Genomic DNA, 17,071 nt, shown 5'->3' on the forward strand with positions numbered 1-17,071 from the left:
GGTCCTCCGTGGACCTTGATCCGCTGCCGGAATCCTTCCACCTGTGGACCCGTTGAGAATGAGCCTCCCTCCCCGCGTCATCCCTCCTCCACCCTGCACATTCCGGTCCTCTGCCTGCTGCTCCAGGAAGCCGGTCCAGTTCCCCCAACCAAGATTGCCCACATAGCCCTTCCCACAGCTTCATGGGACCATGCATAGTGGTGGTTGTCCACCGCCCTGTGGGCTGGCATTGCCCAGAGTCTGGGCCCTGGACTTTGGTGGCAGGGCGTGTGCTGGGCACACACAGGTGTTTGGGCATGTTTGTGGCCTGAGTAGTGAAGGTCCTGTTTTCCTTGAACACTGGAACTTTGGAAAACTGTCCAGTGAGTGGCTTGGGGCCTGCAGAGTTCTGGATTAATCCTCCCCCCACCCCCATGTCCTCTGCAAGGCTTCCTGTTTACCACTCTGGAAATGCATTCATTCCGTGGAGGGAGATCAAGGGAGGGTGAGGAACAGAGGGGGCAGAAAGCGTCGGGGCAGATCTCGGTGTGGGGGAGGAAGGCCAGGGTAGGTTGCTGTCAGGGATCTGCCCCTGGGACTACCCCCTACTCCATTCTCAGCCCTCAGCTGCACCCGACCCACCAGCTATACCAAGCCCTTTGCTCTTCCCCAAAAGCGTCCTGTCCTGTCACCACAGGTGTGAGGTAGTATCTCCCTGTGTGTTGGGGGAGGACTGTCCCCACTTAGAATTCAGCACTTTCTTGTGATTTTTCTTTTCCTTCCTTTGGAAAGACGTCACATGTTAATGACAAAATGTAAGCGTGGCTCCGCCCCCAGGCATCTCTGTTGCCAGCTTCTCTGTCCCCTTGGGAGGCACTTGGCCATGCACAGCTGCCCTGGTCACACACCTCCTCCCATTGTGTTTATAACGTACACTTTATTCCACACTTTGACTTTTTATCTAAAGACTTTTTTGGGGTAATAGCTTTATTGAGATATAACTCAAATTTTACCTAAAGTGTACAATTCATTGGTTTTTACTATATTCACAGCATTGCGCATCCATTGCCACAGTCAATTTTATTTTATTTTTATTTTTTTAAAAAAAACATACCTAATGAACTGATTAATTTGTCTAAAGAGATTTCCAGGTAGAATAGTTGTGTTTGAGAATGTACAAAAAGAAATGAATTTTTAAAAGCAAGCACAAAACTGTTCTGCTTTCAAGCAGGATACGACGGTAATTGTAAAGCATTCTTAACCACCCAAAAGGAAGTCCGCTCCCAGTAGCATCACTTCCCAACTCCCTCCCCCAGCCCCTGGCTCCCACTGTTCTACATTCTGTCTCTATGAATCTGACTCCTCTAGGGACTTCATCCGAGTGGAATCACACAATATTTGTCCTTTTATGACTGGCTTTTAAGCACCCCCAAAAGAAGCCCCGCTCTCATCAGCAGTCATAATAGTCACTTGCCACCCCACCACCCCAGCCCCTGACAACCACTAAACTCACTTTGTCCCTGTGGATGTGCATGTTCTGGATGTTCCACATAAATGGAATCACACACTGTGTGGCCTTTTGTGCCTGGCTTCTCTCACGTAGGGTCATGTTTTTAAAATTCATCCACGTTGTAGCAAGATTTAGTTTGTCATTCCTCTTCATGGCTGCATAATATTCCAGCATGTGGATGGACCACACCATGTTTATCTACTCACTGGTTGATGGACATTTGGGTTGTTTCCACCTTTTGGCTACTGTGAATGTGTTGCTGTGAACATGCATGTACAGCTTTCTGTGTGGACAGATGTTTTCATTTCTCTTGGGCGGGTGCCTAGAGAGCAGAACTGCTGGTCACATGGAAACTCTGTATTTAACCTTTCAGGGAACCACCAGACTCAAAGTGGCCCACACTGTTGCACATTCCCACCAACTGTGCACGAGGGCTTTGATTTCTCCACATCCTTATTGTACTTGTTATTGTCCATCTTTTTCATTCTAGCGATCCTGGCAGGTGTGAGGTAGTATCTCCCTGTGTTGTTGTGTGTGTTTTTTCCAGAAAGGGAGAGAACAATAGAAACATCACTGATGAGAGAGAATCATTGATCAGCTGCCTCCTGCATGCCCCTGCTGGGAATTGAGCCCGCAACCTCCCGGTCCATAGGTCAACTCTCAACCACTGAGCCTCTCCGGCTGGGCTCCCTGTTGTTTTAATTTGCATTTCCCTGATGACTAATGATGTTGAGCAACTTTTCATGGGCTTATTGGCCATTTGTGTATCCTCTGAAGAAACATTTCTTCAAAACCTTTGCTTGTATTCTTCTTTCTTTCTTTCTTTCTTTCTTTCTTTCTTTCTTTCTTTCCTTCTTTCCTTCTTTCCTTCTTTCCTTCCTTCTTTCCTTCCTTCTTTCCTTCTTTCCTTCCTTCCTTCCTTCCTTCCTTCCTTCCTTCCTTCCTTCCTCCCTTCCTCCCTTCCTCCCTTCCTCCCTTCCTTCTTTCCTTCTTTCCTTCTTTCTTTCCTGTTGTTAATCTTCACCTGAGGATATTTTCCTCTTGATTTTTAGAGAGAGACAGAGAAACATTGATGTGAGAGAGACACATCGATTAGTTGCCTCCCGCACGTGACTGGGGCCTGATCAAACCTGCAGCCGAGGTACGTGCCCTTGACTGGAATCGAACCCAGGACCCTTTAGTCTGCAGGCCGATGCTCTATGCACTGAGCCAGACCAACCAGGGCTGCACAAGTATTTTTAATTTTGATGACGTCCACTTTATCTTATTTTTTGTCTGGTTGCTGTACTTTAGTTGTCATATCTAAGAAAATACTGCTGAACCTGAGGTCATAGAGATGTACCCGTTTTCTTCTGAGAGTTGTATAGTTTCAGCTCTTAAATTCATTTGGATTTATGATGTATTTTTTTTAAATGGAGATAACGTTAGTTAATAATATATGTTTCATGAATGCAACGTTATTATTCAATAGTGGTATACACTGCAGCATGCTCACCACCAGAAGTCTAGTTTCCATACAATATGCTTTGAGTTAATGCTGTGTATGGTGTGCAGTAGGGCCCAGCTTCATTCCCCGAGTGTGGAGATCCAGGTGTCCCTGCATCACTTATTGATATGATTTTGTTCCTCTCTGAGTTGTTTTGGCACCCTTGTGGAAATCAGTTGATTGTAAATGTACAGGTTTAGTTCTGGATTGGAAGTTGGTTTCTTCTGGACTATTTTGCTGCTCTTTGTGCCCGTTTTTATGTGAAAGAGACACATTGATTGGTTGCCCCCCTCACATGCCTTGACCAGGATTCAAACCTGTGACCCTTTGGTGCATGGGCTGACGCTCTAACCACTGAGAAACACCAGCCACGGCTGCATTTTGCTGTTTGTTTGTTTTGTTTTTTTCTGCATTTTGCTTTTTAATATATTCAGTTTGCTCATCAGCTCTTTATGGAACACCTAGTGTATGCCAGGCCTGGAGGGAAGAGTGTAGGTAATGGAGCCTGGAACGCACACAGCAGAGGCTGGGGTGGGTGTCAGTTGGTACCACATGGTCCATTTGCCCTGTGGGCACCAATGAGGAGAGCAGGTAGAGAATGTCTAGATGGATGATGCCATGTTGAAACCCCAAGTGTATTATTTAATACTAGAGGCCTGGGGCATGACATTCTTGACCCGGGGGCCGGGGGGGGGTGTCCTTCAGCCCGGCCCGCGCCCTCTCGCAGTCCAGGACCCCTTGGGGGATGTTCGCCTGCCGGCTTAGGCCCAATCCCCCAGTCACCCATCCCTCTCGCAGTCTGGAACCCCTCGCTCCTTACTGCCCGCCTGCAGTGGAGGCGGGAGAGGCTCCTGCCACCGCTGCTGTGCTTGTCAGCCCTGAGCCTGGCTTTTGGCTGAGCAGCACTCCCCCTGTGGGAGTGCACTGACAATCAGGGGGCAGCTCCTGCATTGAGCATCTGCCCCCTGGTGGTCAGTGTGTGTCATAGCTACCGGTTGTTCCACCGTTCAGTCAATTTGCATATTAGGGTTTTATTATATAGATTATTGCTGTGAAAATAAATTACCTCAAACACAGTGGCTTTAAATAATAATAAACACTTATTATCTCACAGTTTCTACGGTTCAGAAACCCAAGGGTGGTTGAGCTAGGTGGTTCTGAGTTGGGGTCTCTGATGAGTTCGCAGTCAAGCTGATACCTGAGACTGCTTCATCCAAAGGCTGCTCCCGAGCCAGTTCCTGCATGTGGCTGGTGGTGGTGGCCTCAGTTCCACAGTCATTGAGTGTCCTCCCATAATGGTGGCCAGTTCCCCCAGTGAGCCATCCAAGAGCAAGGTGAAATACAATCAAATGTTAAGCCCTGGCCAATGTTGCTCAGTTGTTAGATTTGTGCAAGAGGCAACCAATCAATGTGTGTGTGTCTCTCTCTCTCCTTCCCTCCTTCCCCATACCTTTCTTCCTTACACTCTCTCTGGAAAGCAATGGAAAAAGTACCCTCAGGTGAGATTTAACAGCAACAACAAAATGTTAAAAAATATATATATAAATATCCAATTAAATATTTATTTTATACTAGAGGCCTGGTGCATGAATTTGTGCATGGGTGGGGTCCGGCTGGCCCGCCCCCGATTGGGGTCGATTGGGGTGGGCTGGCCAGGGGGAGGGTCCATGAGCGGTTGGCCAGCCAGCCCTGCCCCCTGGTCGAACTCTCAGTCAAACTCCTGGTCGAGGGGACAATTTGCATGTTAGCCTTTTATTATATAGGATTTCATCATACATGCAAGAATAACGAATGAGGCAGATATTATCACACATCTTTCTTATAGAAAATTAAATTTGACAAATTCCCACTAGGGCTAAAAATTACATACAAAACCTCTTCTTCCTTAAACTTGAGGGCTTGGTGGGAATATGTAAATGCAAGAAAGTTTCTGGATGTTCACCAATATCATTTCAAATAAGTGTCTGTAGTAGCACTCTGTAGTAGAACTTTTTTAAAAATTTAAATTATTTTTAAAAAGTATTACGTTTCCTTTTCCCGCCATTGACCTCTCCCCACCCGCTCCTGCCCCTCCCCCCCCCCCCAGCACATGCCCTTGTCCCCCTACTGTCTGTGTCCATTGGTTATGCTTATATGCATGCATACAAGTCTTCTGGTTGATCTCTTACCCCCACCTTCCCCTGCCTTCCCTCTGAGGTTTGTCGGTCTGTTCCATGTTTCTGTGTCTCTGTATCTATTTTTGTTCATCAGTTTATGTTGTTCATTGTAGTAAGACTTCTGACATCATTTCTGTGTCTACAAGTTTCTGTGTCTGTGCTCCAGTGTGTAGCCACTAGCCTCATGGAGCTACTCTGCATGTGAAATATACCCTATACAATCGAGAAACAACATTTTTATTTAATTCTATTTTAATCCTAATTTACATTTAAACACCCACGTGTGCCCAGCCTGCATGGCTCAGTAGTTGAGCATTGATCTATGAACCAGGAGAGCAGAGTTCGATTCCCAGTTAGGGCAAATGCCTGGGTTGCAGGCTCGTTCCCCAGTAGGGGGCGTGCAGGAGGTAGCCGATCAATGCTTCTCTCTCATTATTGATGTTTCTATCTCTCTCACCCTCTCTCTTCCTCTCTGAAATCAATAAAAATGTATTTAAAAATAAATAAATACCCACATGTGCAGGTATATAGAAACCAATTTTTTAGTCTGTCAGGTTATGCTAATTCTAAGCTCAGACTTTCTGTTATGGAATCTCTAGTGAAGTAAGGACAGACTTCAAAGAAAAGAGCAAGGTAAACGTGTTGGTGTCTTTTATGACCCTGTGCCAGAAGTCACATGCTGCACTTTAGCCATATCTGTTAGTCATACCCACCGGCTATCGTAGGAGGACGTGGATACCAGGGGTCATCCTGGAGCCTGGCCACCACATCAGGCAGCTTGTCTGGCTCCAGAATCTCCTCTTCTCATCTGTAAAATAGGGAAGTTGTACCCTCGCCGCATGGGGCAGATTGAGGCATGAGTTGAGCAGTTACCGCATGCCTAGCACAGAGGGACCCCTGACATACAGGTTCCTGTAATAATCCTAGAGCCCAGGCAAGTGTCTGGGGCCTGGTTCCAGCCTGGCTCAGCTGCCAGGGTCCTTTTTTTTTTTTTTTAGTGTGTTTTTATTGACTTTTAGAGGGAGAAGGAGAGCGAGAAACATCAATTGGTTGCCTCCTGCACACCCCCCACTGAGGATTGAGCCCGCAACCCAGGCAGTTGCCCTGACCGGGAATCAAACCAGCGACCTCGTGGTGCATGGGACAACGCCCAACCGATTGAGCCCCACCAGCCGGGCAGCAGCTAACTTTCTGTGGGACTTTGGGCAAGCCCTGCCACCTTTGCCTTGGTGTAAAACAAAGCCAGCTCGGTGCCTAGGATTCTGAAACCCTAGACCCAGCCTCACTGGGAAATTGGGCCTGGGATGGAAAGTGAGCATCCACCCTGTGAATGGCAAGAGCCAGACCGAGGGGGGCCCCTGTAGCTCTCAGCATTCTGGAATTCAGGTGCAGTGTCTTTGGCCCAGCCTGGCTGCTGGAGAGTAAAAATATATCTGAGAGGAAAACTGGGCCAAGAAACTTCTCACGTGGGTCCTGAGACAGCGCATGATCCTCGCCATGCGTCGGTGGGGGTGCCCGCTCCTGAGGAGCCCTCTCTTGGATGTGCTATCCAGCCATCCTGGGATCTGGCTGTTGGCCCTTCCTCAATGGAGGTCTGCAGTTGCATATTCTCTATTGGAACCTAGTGTCCCTTTGGGGAAACCCCTGTCCCCCACAGCCAGGCAGAGTGCTGTTGGCTCCTGGAATGGGGGGACCCAGGCCTAGCAGCCAGAGCTGTATATGCCCTACACATGACCCGTGGGCCCAGCCCTGGGCTTTGTGAGGGGCAGTCAGGCACCTGCCTGAGGGGGAGTGGGGGTCAGCAGGGAGGACAGCAGCGCTGAGACAGAGTCCTCAGGTGCCAAGTCCAACCAGACTTGAAGCCGATCAGCGCTGACCTCTGGTTATGTTGGGGTCAGGCGAGCTTTTCTGTGAAAGGCCAGGTGATCTCTGTCACACCTGTTCAATTCTGAAGTTGTGGAGATTTGTACATGAGTGGGTGTGTTCCAATAAAACTTTTTTTATAAAAATAGACAGAGGGTGGGTTTAGTCCACAGGGTAGTTTGCTGGCCCGAGTTATGTTAACAAATATCCTCCCCATACACCTTTTTCTTCTGGCAGTATGAGTCCCAACTTTTATTCAACACTAAACATCCTAATACTGCTTCTCTGAGCTTCAGTTTCTCCCTCTGAAGAGAGGAGACAGACATTGCTTGGGTCAGGGCGGGTCAGGGCAGGTCAGAGGCACCTCAGGCTGTGGCTTTGCTGGGCATTCAGCCCTCAGTCAGCTGTCCAGCTCCAGGGAATGACTACAAGATGAGTGAGTGAGCTCTCTTCCCACAAGTCTTCTCCTGAGGCTCATCCATAGCCTCCTCCATGCAGCCCTCCAGGTTCCTTGCTCATTGGATACTCAGTGAGGTCTTATTGGTGCCCAGCACTGGGCTGGTGCAGGGTCACGAAGTGGGTGAGGGAGAGGAGGCCTTCCCTGTGGCGCTCTCAGGGGAGCCAGAGACCACTGAAGGCAGGATGCCAGGGGGAGCACAGGGAAGCATTCACCAAGCCGAGGGGAGGTGGGAAGGAAGAGGTGCAGGGAGCAGCAGGGCCCAGGCCTCGGGGTGCAAGGGAACCTAAACAATGGGACCTGAGGGAAGGATAGGGGTGGATAGGGGCCAGGCTGAGTTAGGGGGAACAGGAGGGAGGGAAGCAGATGGAAGTACCTGGGGCAGTCAGAGGTAGGCAGGTCACTGCTGGTAGTGTCCAGGCTGGGGCTGGTACAGTGAGCCCGGGGGCCCTGTGTGAATGGATACAGGTTTCCTTGCCCCAGTGTCCAAATCTGTAAGAATACCAGTCCCCCTGGCTGTGACAGTGTGGGTGACACTGGCTCAGAAATAGCGCACAACCTGGCATGTCTGTATCCAAGACAGCAAATTCAGTCAACAGTCCTAGCCAGTTTAGCTCAGTGGGTAGAGCGTTGGCCCTTGGAATCCAGGTTGGATTTAAGTCAAGGGCATGTACCTCGGTTGCAGGCTCAATCCCTAGCCCTGGTCAGGGAGGCAACCAGTCCATGTCTCTCTCTCTCTCTGTCTCTCCCCCTCCCCTCCACTCTCTCTAAAAATCAATGGAAAAATATCCTCAGGTGAGGATTAGCAAAAAAAAAAAAAAGTTGGTCAGCAAACTGACGAGCCAGCAGCACTCTGTGCTAGGCCAGTGCTGAACCCGCCAGGAACTCTGTCCTTGAGCCCACTTGAGACCAGGACAGGTGACCAGGTGGCTTCAGGATGCTGGCCCAGGTGCCTGGGAGCACATTGGGAAGCAGCAGCGTCCGGGCAAGCCTCCGAAGTGCTTCTGGAGGGAGTGGCTGGTTGCTACAGGGACCCTGGGTGTGTGTGGGATAGGGAGCACCCCAACCCCTGCAGCTCCTTGGCCTTGAACTTGCCCAGACCTCTAAGCCCTAGTCTCCCAGCCATAAAGTGGGTCCAAGGACATTTACCTCCTGCTGGTTTCAGGAGGGTTGGAGACATGGCTGGTAAGGCAACCGCCTGTATGGGGAATGTGTATGTGTTGTAGCTTTTTATCACAGGGAAGTTAAAACAAAAGACGAAACTGGATAGGACAGTACAACTAAATATTTTATCATGAAATGTTGTAAATATCCAGAGAATAGTATAATGAACACCCACATGCTTCCTGTCCTCTACATTTTTATATTGCTGCATTTGCCTCAGGGTCCCCCTTGGCGCTGCTGATGCTGGCTCACTCTCCGGCTTGGGAGGGAGCATCCTGGGCACGGCACTGCGGGATGCTGAGCAGCATCCTTGGCCCCCAATCAGTGCTAAGGACACTTCTAGTCATGACAACCCAGATGCCCCAGACATCGCCGAGTATCCCCTGGGGGCAGAATCGCTCCATTTGAGAACCACCTACAGATCACTTCCCTTCACCTTGGATGCCTGTTCTGGCCTCCGCCGGGTCTCCTCTGGCCCCTCACAAAGTGTTTGCCGACCCACAACTTAAAGGATAAACAAAACATGATATGGCTAACCTACACAGTGATATATTGGTGTCTTTTATATTGTGCTGTGTTTTCCTGGGTGTTTAAAGTATTTTCTTATTAGACATTATATTTAAACAAAGATATATTTTGTCCCCCAAAGAGGGCCCAGCATCCAGGAAACACTCACTGAATTTGGAATAAATGAATGAATGAATTTGTGGTCAGGGAAGAGCTCTCCAGGAGGTGACACAAATGTCTGAGACCTGAGTCACAGAGGACAGAAGCTAGCTGTGTAGAGATGTGGGGATAGATTGTTCCAGGCAGAGGGCACAGCAAGTGCAAAGGCCCTGTGGTGGAAATGTGATGAGTCAATGTGTGTGAAACCTGTGGCACAGAGCCTGGCACAGGTGCTCCAGTAGTGCCCACTACTACCCATGTGATCACTCACATTCCTTAGGCAGAATCTGCTTTAAAAATGTGTTTCTCCAATGCTTGAAAACTCCTGGCATCAAAGATCACAATTTACCTTTAACCTGGAGGAACATTGTATGAAGAAAATTTTCAACCGTGTCTGGCCAGTGTGCTCCGTGGTTGGGCATCAACCTATGAACCAGGAGGTCACATTTTGATTCCCAGTCAGGGCATATGCAATTGCCGGCTTGATCCCCAGAGGACAGCCAATCAATGATTCGCTCTCATCATTGATGTTTCTATTCCTCTCTCCCTCTCCCTTCTCTTTGAAGTAAAAAGAAAAAAAAATACATATATATATATAAAAGAAAAATTACAACTGCATTGAAAAGTTGAAAGAATTGAAAAATGGAAACACTACTTACCACTTGGAACCTAAAATTAACATTTTGCTGTGCTTACTTTATCCATTCCTTCCCCTCCTCCTCCCCTTCCTCCTCTATCCCTCCCTCTTTCCAGCTAATATTTTAGATGTACTTCAGAATTGCAGGCATCAGCACACTCCATCTGTAAGCACTTCAGTGTGTGTATCATTAACTAGAGTTTGACATATTTCCACATGTTTTTGCAGTGTTCTACTCTGATCAGCTACTAACTCTAGAATTCTTCGCCTTTTCCGACCTAATAGTGGCGGTAAAAGTCTGAGATACTGTAAAATCTGAAAGTTCTTCATTTTTTAAACATATTTATTTTATTTTAAGAGTACATTTTTATTTTTTATTTTTTTATATTTTATTGATTTTTTTACAGAGAGGAAGGGAGAGAGATAGAGAGTTAGAAACATCGATGAGAGAGAAACATCGATCAGCTGCCTCCTGCACATCTCTCACTGGGGACGTGCCCGCAACCCAGGTACGTGCCCTTGACTGGAATCGAACCCGGGACCCTTCAGTCCGCAGGCCGACGCTCTATCCACTGAGCCAAACCGGTTTCGGCTTAAGAGTACATTTTTAAATATGTTTTTATTGATTTCAGATAAAAATAAACCCTAGCTCTGACCGGTTTGGCTCAGTGGATAGAGCATCAGCCTGCGGACTCAAGGGTCCCAGGTTCGATTCCAGTCAAGGGCATGTACCTTGGTTGTGGGCACATCCCCAGTAGGGAGTGTGCAGGAGGCAGCTGAATTGATGTTTCTCTCTCATCAATGTTTCTAACTCTCTATCCCTCTCCCTTCTTCTCTGTAAAAAATCAATAAAATATATTTAAAAAAAATAAAAATAAAAAACAACACCCTAGCATGAAACCAGGGAGAGGCTGCCTATAAAGGGCAGGGGTGGGTGCAGAGGCAGGAATCCCACATCCCACTTCTTCTCACACACTGGCACTGTGCTCTTGGGTAATGGGCTGTCACCGTGCTCCACTCCATTTCATTCTAATGGTTGGTCAGTTGGTTCTCTTGGATTTTCTAAAATTTTGTTTTTCCAATCTTCATTCCCCCCCCCTTTTTTTTAAATATTTTTTTATTGATTTCAGAGAGGAAGGGAGAGGGAGAGAGAGAGAGAGAAACATCAATGATGAGAGAGAATCGTTGATCGGCTGCCTCCTGTACACCCTCCACTGGGGATCGAGCCTGCAACCCGGGTATGTGCCCTTGGCCAGAATCGAACCTGGGACCCTTCAGTCCTCAGGCCGACACTCTATCCATTGAGCCATACCAGCTAGGCCTCCCCCCTTTTTTTCTTGCCTTATTGCATTGGTGAGTGCTATTGCCCCCCCCCCCCCCAAGCTCTTGGCCACTCCCCTTGTCCTGTGGGTGATACTTATTTGTTTGCCATGAGTTTTTGCTTTGAATTATTTTTAAGTAAAGGCAGTTCTTCCTGAAACCCTCACTTTTTTTCCCTCATTTTTTTGAACATCAAGTTTATGTTAAATTTTGTTGATTGCTTTTCTGGATTCTGAGATACAATGTCTGGTTTTTCACCTTTGAGTAACTTCCTAAATTTCTCCAAACCCGTTTTCCCTGTAAAATGCAATAGTGAAATGAGATCATTAAGTTAGATGGTGTCTGACTCAGGCAGCTGAGTGCTCAGCTCCCTTCCCTGCTGTGCCCTCACAGTGCTGCCTCCATGCCACCTCCTGTATAGTCTCCACGGACTCTGCTCCTGTGCCCACAGGCTGGCCAGACCATTCCAGTTCATCAGGGAGGGGGCCTGTGGCTGGCCCCCCGCGCCACTTCCTGCTTGGCAGGGTTGCAGGCTCCAGTTGCTTTGTAGGCCAGGGGAGCACTTGGGCTTTCACCCCAGGGAGCTCTCCCAGGCTGCGGGCAGAGCAGAGAGGACCTGACTCTGTTGCTCACCGGCGGCCTCTGGTGGCCGCTGTGAGGAGGACAGACCGGAGCGGGGTCTAGATCTGTGGAGACTGCTGGTCCGGGTGAGCGGTGATGGAGTGGAGAGGAGTGGGAAGCAGTGGCACATCTGGACAGACTGAAGGTAGCGCCGAGTGCCGAAGGACATACGCTAAAGCCCCTTCCTCGGTTCTAGGGGCCCGCAGTTTTTTGGGAGCTTCCCTTTCTTGGTTTCCACATTAGTCATGTGAAGAAGTAGCTCCAGCCTGGCCAGCATGGCTCAGTGGTTGAGCGTTGACCTATGAACCAGGAGGTCACAGTTCAATTCCCGGTCAGGGCTCATGTCCAGATTGCGGGCTCGATCCCTAGTGGGGGACGTGCAGGAGGCAGCCAATCAGTGATTCTCTCTCTCCCTCTGCCTTTCTCTCTGAAATCGAATGTGTACACACACACACACACACACACACACACACATACTAGAGTAGTCGCTGTTGCTTTCCTCAGCGGGCCGCCCCACCCACCGCCACTGGTAGCTCTCTGCTGTGCATAGCTTGCTGCCCCGCCCTCCTGCTGATTGGTCATTAAGCTTCACCGCATAACGACAATTTGCATATTACCTCTTTATTATATAGGATATGTAAAAGAAGCACTTCCTGCCGAGGCTTCTGTGTGCAGAGGGGGGAGAACTGTCTCTGTCCCTCCCTCTGTCTGTCCCTTGTACGTCAGAAGTCAACAAGCATTCATAGGCATCTGCTGGTGGCTGGACCAGACCCACAGGCAGCACAATTGTGCCTTGGGCAGGTCTTGGCCTGAGATAGGGGCTGCATAGGGCCTGTTCTCCCAGCTGTATATGTCAGGCTCTTTCCCTCCTCCAGGTTAGTTTTAAAAATTAATTTCTTAAAAAAAAATAGGGTGGCTCATTCAGAAGATAATTGGTCCCATCTTGGTCTGGGAGGAGCTCCACATCTGGGTGTGGTCTCTGCCATCCCCAGCCTGACCCAACCAGTGGGAGTGACCACCCTCCCCTGCAGCTGCATGACCTCTTGCAACAGACTCAACCCTGAGCCGTTGCCCCTCTTTCTGAAGATGTGTGGAGGCCGAGAGTTACCGGTCACTGCCCTCACAGGCATCATGCTGTGGAGGGGCAGATGATGAGGGTAAGAAAAGGAATGTCAGAGAGCAGGTGGGGACATGCAGATGGCAAAACTGGGGAATGTGGCCTGAGTAACAGGACAGGGAGGTGACTGGGTGGCCACTCTGAGGGGAGGCTGGGTTGAGACCTGAAGGCCAAAGGGCCAGCCTTGGGGAGACCTGGCAAAGACTTGTTTTGGGCAGAAGGAATGGTGTGGTGCCAGTGCCCCGAGGTGTGTGTGTGTCCATTCCTTGCACCGCCCCCCACAGAGTTCAGACACCTTGGGTGGGGAAGCAGGAGGACATAGGAGGTATGGTTTGTGGAGGAGGCCAGGACTGCGGTGTTGGACCTACTTTGGCAGCCCTGGGATGAAGGACCTGGAGCTACAGAAGACTCAGGTGGTCACCGCTCGGTGGGCTCTGGGTTAAGGGGCCCCCACACGAGGTCTAGAATGTTCCACCCTGGTCCACCACTGGCTTCCTGCCTTCTCTTCCTTCTCCACATCCCAAACTCAAACCATTAATTGTCCTGCTGTTGGGCATCCAATAAAAATATTATGTCAGCTTTCCAGCATCTTCCGGCCCCCACTTGCCACCAGCAGAGCCCCGGGATGTGCCAGAGCCCAGGTTCGTCCCTGTGGCCTGGATGCCCGGGTGGAGAGCCTCAGACATCTGCGAGTAGGCACCAAGAGTCTGACCTGACTCCCATCTAGCTGGCGTATTGCCGGGAGCCGGTCCATCCTTGCTGTTTCAAGGGACCTGGCATATATGGCATACTGTTCTTAATATGTTTGCTCACCTTCTTGGCACTATGTGTTTTAACCAAGGTCACCTCTCTGAGAAAGGTTGTTTCCCCAGGTAGGGATTTTCCCCTGAAGTTAGGGAGGGAATAAAACCCCTTAACTAAGTGCCAGGCGGGTAATTAATCACTTTAACTAAGAACAATCATGCTTAAGCTACATAATCTTTACTCCCTGGAATGGAGATAAGAAACGCCCTAACCTTTGGAATAGAGATTGATAGGATTGGAATCAACTGGTATAAATACAGATGTAACAAGACAACAGGAGACAGAACCTAGACACAGAACCTAGACACAGAACCTACACAGAACCTAGAGACAGAAGAACTTCACTGGAGAGAACATGGCAAAAGATCCTGGACAGAAACTGGCCACAGAACCTAGAGACAGAACCTAGCGAGAGAACCTGGCTGAAGAACCTAGAGACAGAACCTGGCTACAGAACCTGGATAGAACATGGCAAGAGAACCTGACTAGAACCTGGTGACTGAACCTGGCTGGAGAACCTGGACAGAACCTGGCTGGAGAACCTAGCGAGGGAACATGGCTACAGAACCTGGCTGGAGAACCTGGAGAACCTGGCTGGAGAACCTAGCAAGAGAACATGGACACAGAACCTGGAATGGAGATCCAGACCAGAACTTGGCTGGAGATCCTGGCTAGAGATCCTGGCTAGGCTGCTGATCAACTGAACGCTGTCTCCGTGTCATTCCTTCTTCGCCGACTCCGTCTGAACCTTTGGGGACCCCTGAACCCGCTGGGGCTGGACCCCAGCAGCGTATCTTAGTCCAGCTGCCCTGTCTGGGACCCTGGGGAGTGACTCAGTCTGTTGGCTTTGCCCCCCGGCCCAGGGTCCCGTTTGGTGGACCCTGTGGCCATGAACTTAGTCTCAGCCAGTCGCCCCCTCAGCCTCAGTTTCCCCATCTGGACCATGTCCTAGGGGGTCTCAGCACCCCACATACACAGGTGGGCACTCAGGGTGCGGCTGGGGTGGTGGTCATGGCTAAAAGAGGACACAAGTCCACACCCCTGCTGCCCTGGTTGCACCTATGGCTGTGTCAGCTTGGGGTTGTTTTATATGTTTTTTATTGAGAGATCATTCATATACGATAAAATTCACACTTTTAAGCATACAGTTCAGCATTTTTTGTACCTTTACAATGTGCAACTGTCACTGATTGGAACAGAGCAGGTTCCTCCTCTGCTGGGTAAGATTGACCCCTGACCCCTCACCTGGGCCTGCCTCTCTCTTCCTTCCTGACCCTCACCCTTCCAGGCTGCCAGTCCACTCTCAGAGTTCCAGCTCTGACTGGACCCTGATGACTCCCACAGTCCTGTCTCCAGCCAGGGCTCCCCTGAGCTACAGACTCAGGGTCCATCTGCCCCTAGATGTCTCCACGTGGACGGCTCACAGGGGTCTCACACTCAACACAGCCACAATGCGGCTGTCTATCCCCCCAAACCTGTTCCTGCCCATCCCCGTCAGCTGGCAGCTCCTTCATTCTGTTCATTGCTTCAGTCAAAATCCTTAGTCATTTCTGACTCCTTGCCTCTTCACTCCACCTCCAGTAAGTACAGCCTGTCTGTCCTAACTTTAGATCTCTCCAGAATCCGCCCATTTCTCCCCCCTCCTGGCCTCCACCTTGGTCCACCCCATCAGCTCCCACCTAGACCAGGCAGTCCTCTTGCCCTGCTTGGTCCCTGGCTCCTGTCCTAGCCCCCCACATCCACCCACAGTCTGTCATCCCCAGCAGCCACCAGAAGGCGCCTGGGAGCACCTATGTCATGGCCAAGCCACAGTCTTCCAGGGCACCCAACCTCCCTCAGGGGCAAAGCCCAAGATCTTCTTTGCTAATCTGCGCCCGAGGGCAGGGGCCAGGCCTGTCCTGGTCATCACTTGCTTCCCCCCAGTGACACCTAGTGAATGAGTTTCCTGTTGCAGCTGAAACAAATCACTGCAATTTTGCCTTAAAACCACACACATTTATTCTCCGACCGTTCTGGGGTCGGGAGTCTGACATGGATCTCACTAGGCTAAATCCAGGTCTGGGTAGGGCTGGTTCCCTCCTGCAGCTCCAGAAAGAACCATTTCTGGCCTTTTCTAGCTTCTAGAGGCGTCACATCCTTGCTTGTGGCCCCTTCCTCCATCTTCACAGCCAGCAATGCAGCCTCTCCCATCATTCACTCTGACCCTCCTGCCTGCCTTTTATAAGGTCCCTGTGATGACACTGGCCCCCTGGGGATCTAGGGTCATCCCCATCCCAGGGGCCTTAACTGAGTTCTGCCTGCAAAGCCCATTCTGGGATCAGGATGCGGACACCTTTTGTGGGGAGGGGGCATATCTGCTGACCACACTCATTGGGCAGATCATCTTCAGCAGAAGCCACTTTCCTGGTGAGGACACCAGGGCTCAGAGGTCAGTGGCAGGCCTGAGGCCTCCCTGCTGGGAACCGGAGATGAAGGAATGGTCTGACGGAGGAACATTGCCTGCCTTCCTTAGGCCAGCGAAGCGCTCCTGGAAGCTGTGGTAAAACCAGTCCTTGGCTGGCTTTCCATAGCTGGCTCCCTAGACAGGGCCAATAGAGCTGGCACCATTGCTCCGGCCTGGGGCCCCAGCCACTGCCTACTGACCATAGCTCCCCAGAGCCCCGGGCCCTCCCCACAGCACCATCCTGACCTCGACCCTCCAGGTCCCCTGATTTCTTTGTGACCCAGGTGTCTCTTGGTTAAGCCCTGCTCCTACCAGCAGAGGAAGGGTGGCACTTTGTAAATGCAGGTCCTTAGATCTTTCCACTAAGGACCTGATGTCTTTGGGGTAAATGGTGGGTCAGAGTTGGGGGGTGGTCTCTCCTGCTGTTCCTGCCTGGGGGGTACCCAGCATCCAGTCATCCCGCCACCTCAGTGTGCCCTGTGTCTGTGCTCCCCTTTCCCACAAGGGGTTCTTGTGGTCCTCCCTAGGGACACAATGCCCTGTGAGGTTGTAGGCGCCTGTGTGTCAGGGCGGGAGCATGGTGACAGTGGCCCGAACCGCCCTGGAGCCCCTGCAGGGGCAGGTGCAGGTTGGTGGTAGGCCCTGTGGGTTGGACTCCCCGCTGCCAGTCTCACATCTCCCTTCTCTTCCTCAGGTTTGGCCCAGAAAAAGACGGCCCTGACGGAGGTGAGTGTCCGTGGGTCCTATCCTGACTTGCCTCCTCCAGAAGACAGCACCAGCCCTGCTCGAGTTCTGCTCTGTGGCCTTGGGCACCTCACTGTACCTCTCGGGGGGCCCAAATGATGGCA

At 50.4% G+C, this 17,071-nt stretch overlaps 1 protein-coding gene across 4 annotated transcripts in view; it reads left to right on the forward strand.

The window, feature by feature from the left end:
• Positions 1-17,071, forward strand: part of PIP5K1C (phosphatidylinositol-4-phosphate 5-kinase type 1 gamma) — a 55,646-nt gene that overhangs the window by 10,845 nt on the left and 27,730 nt on the right. For all 4 annotated transcript variants that reach the window (XM_081091601.1, XM_081091603.1, XM_081091602.1 and 1 more), the window contains exon 2: positions 16,918-16,949. In XM_081091601.1, coding sequence (XP_080947727.1) covers positions 16,918-16,949 — 32 coding nt within the window. The remainder of the gene's footprint in view (positions 1-16,917; positions 16,950-17,071) is intronic.

Source organism: Myotis nattereri, assembly GCF_964212035.1.
Source record: "Myotis nattereri genome assembly, chromosome: 5".
NCBI lineage: Eukaryota > Metazoa > Chordata > Mammalia > Chiroptera > Vespertilionidae > Myotis > Myotis nattereri.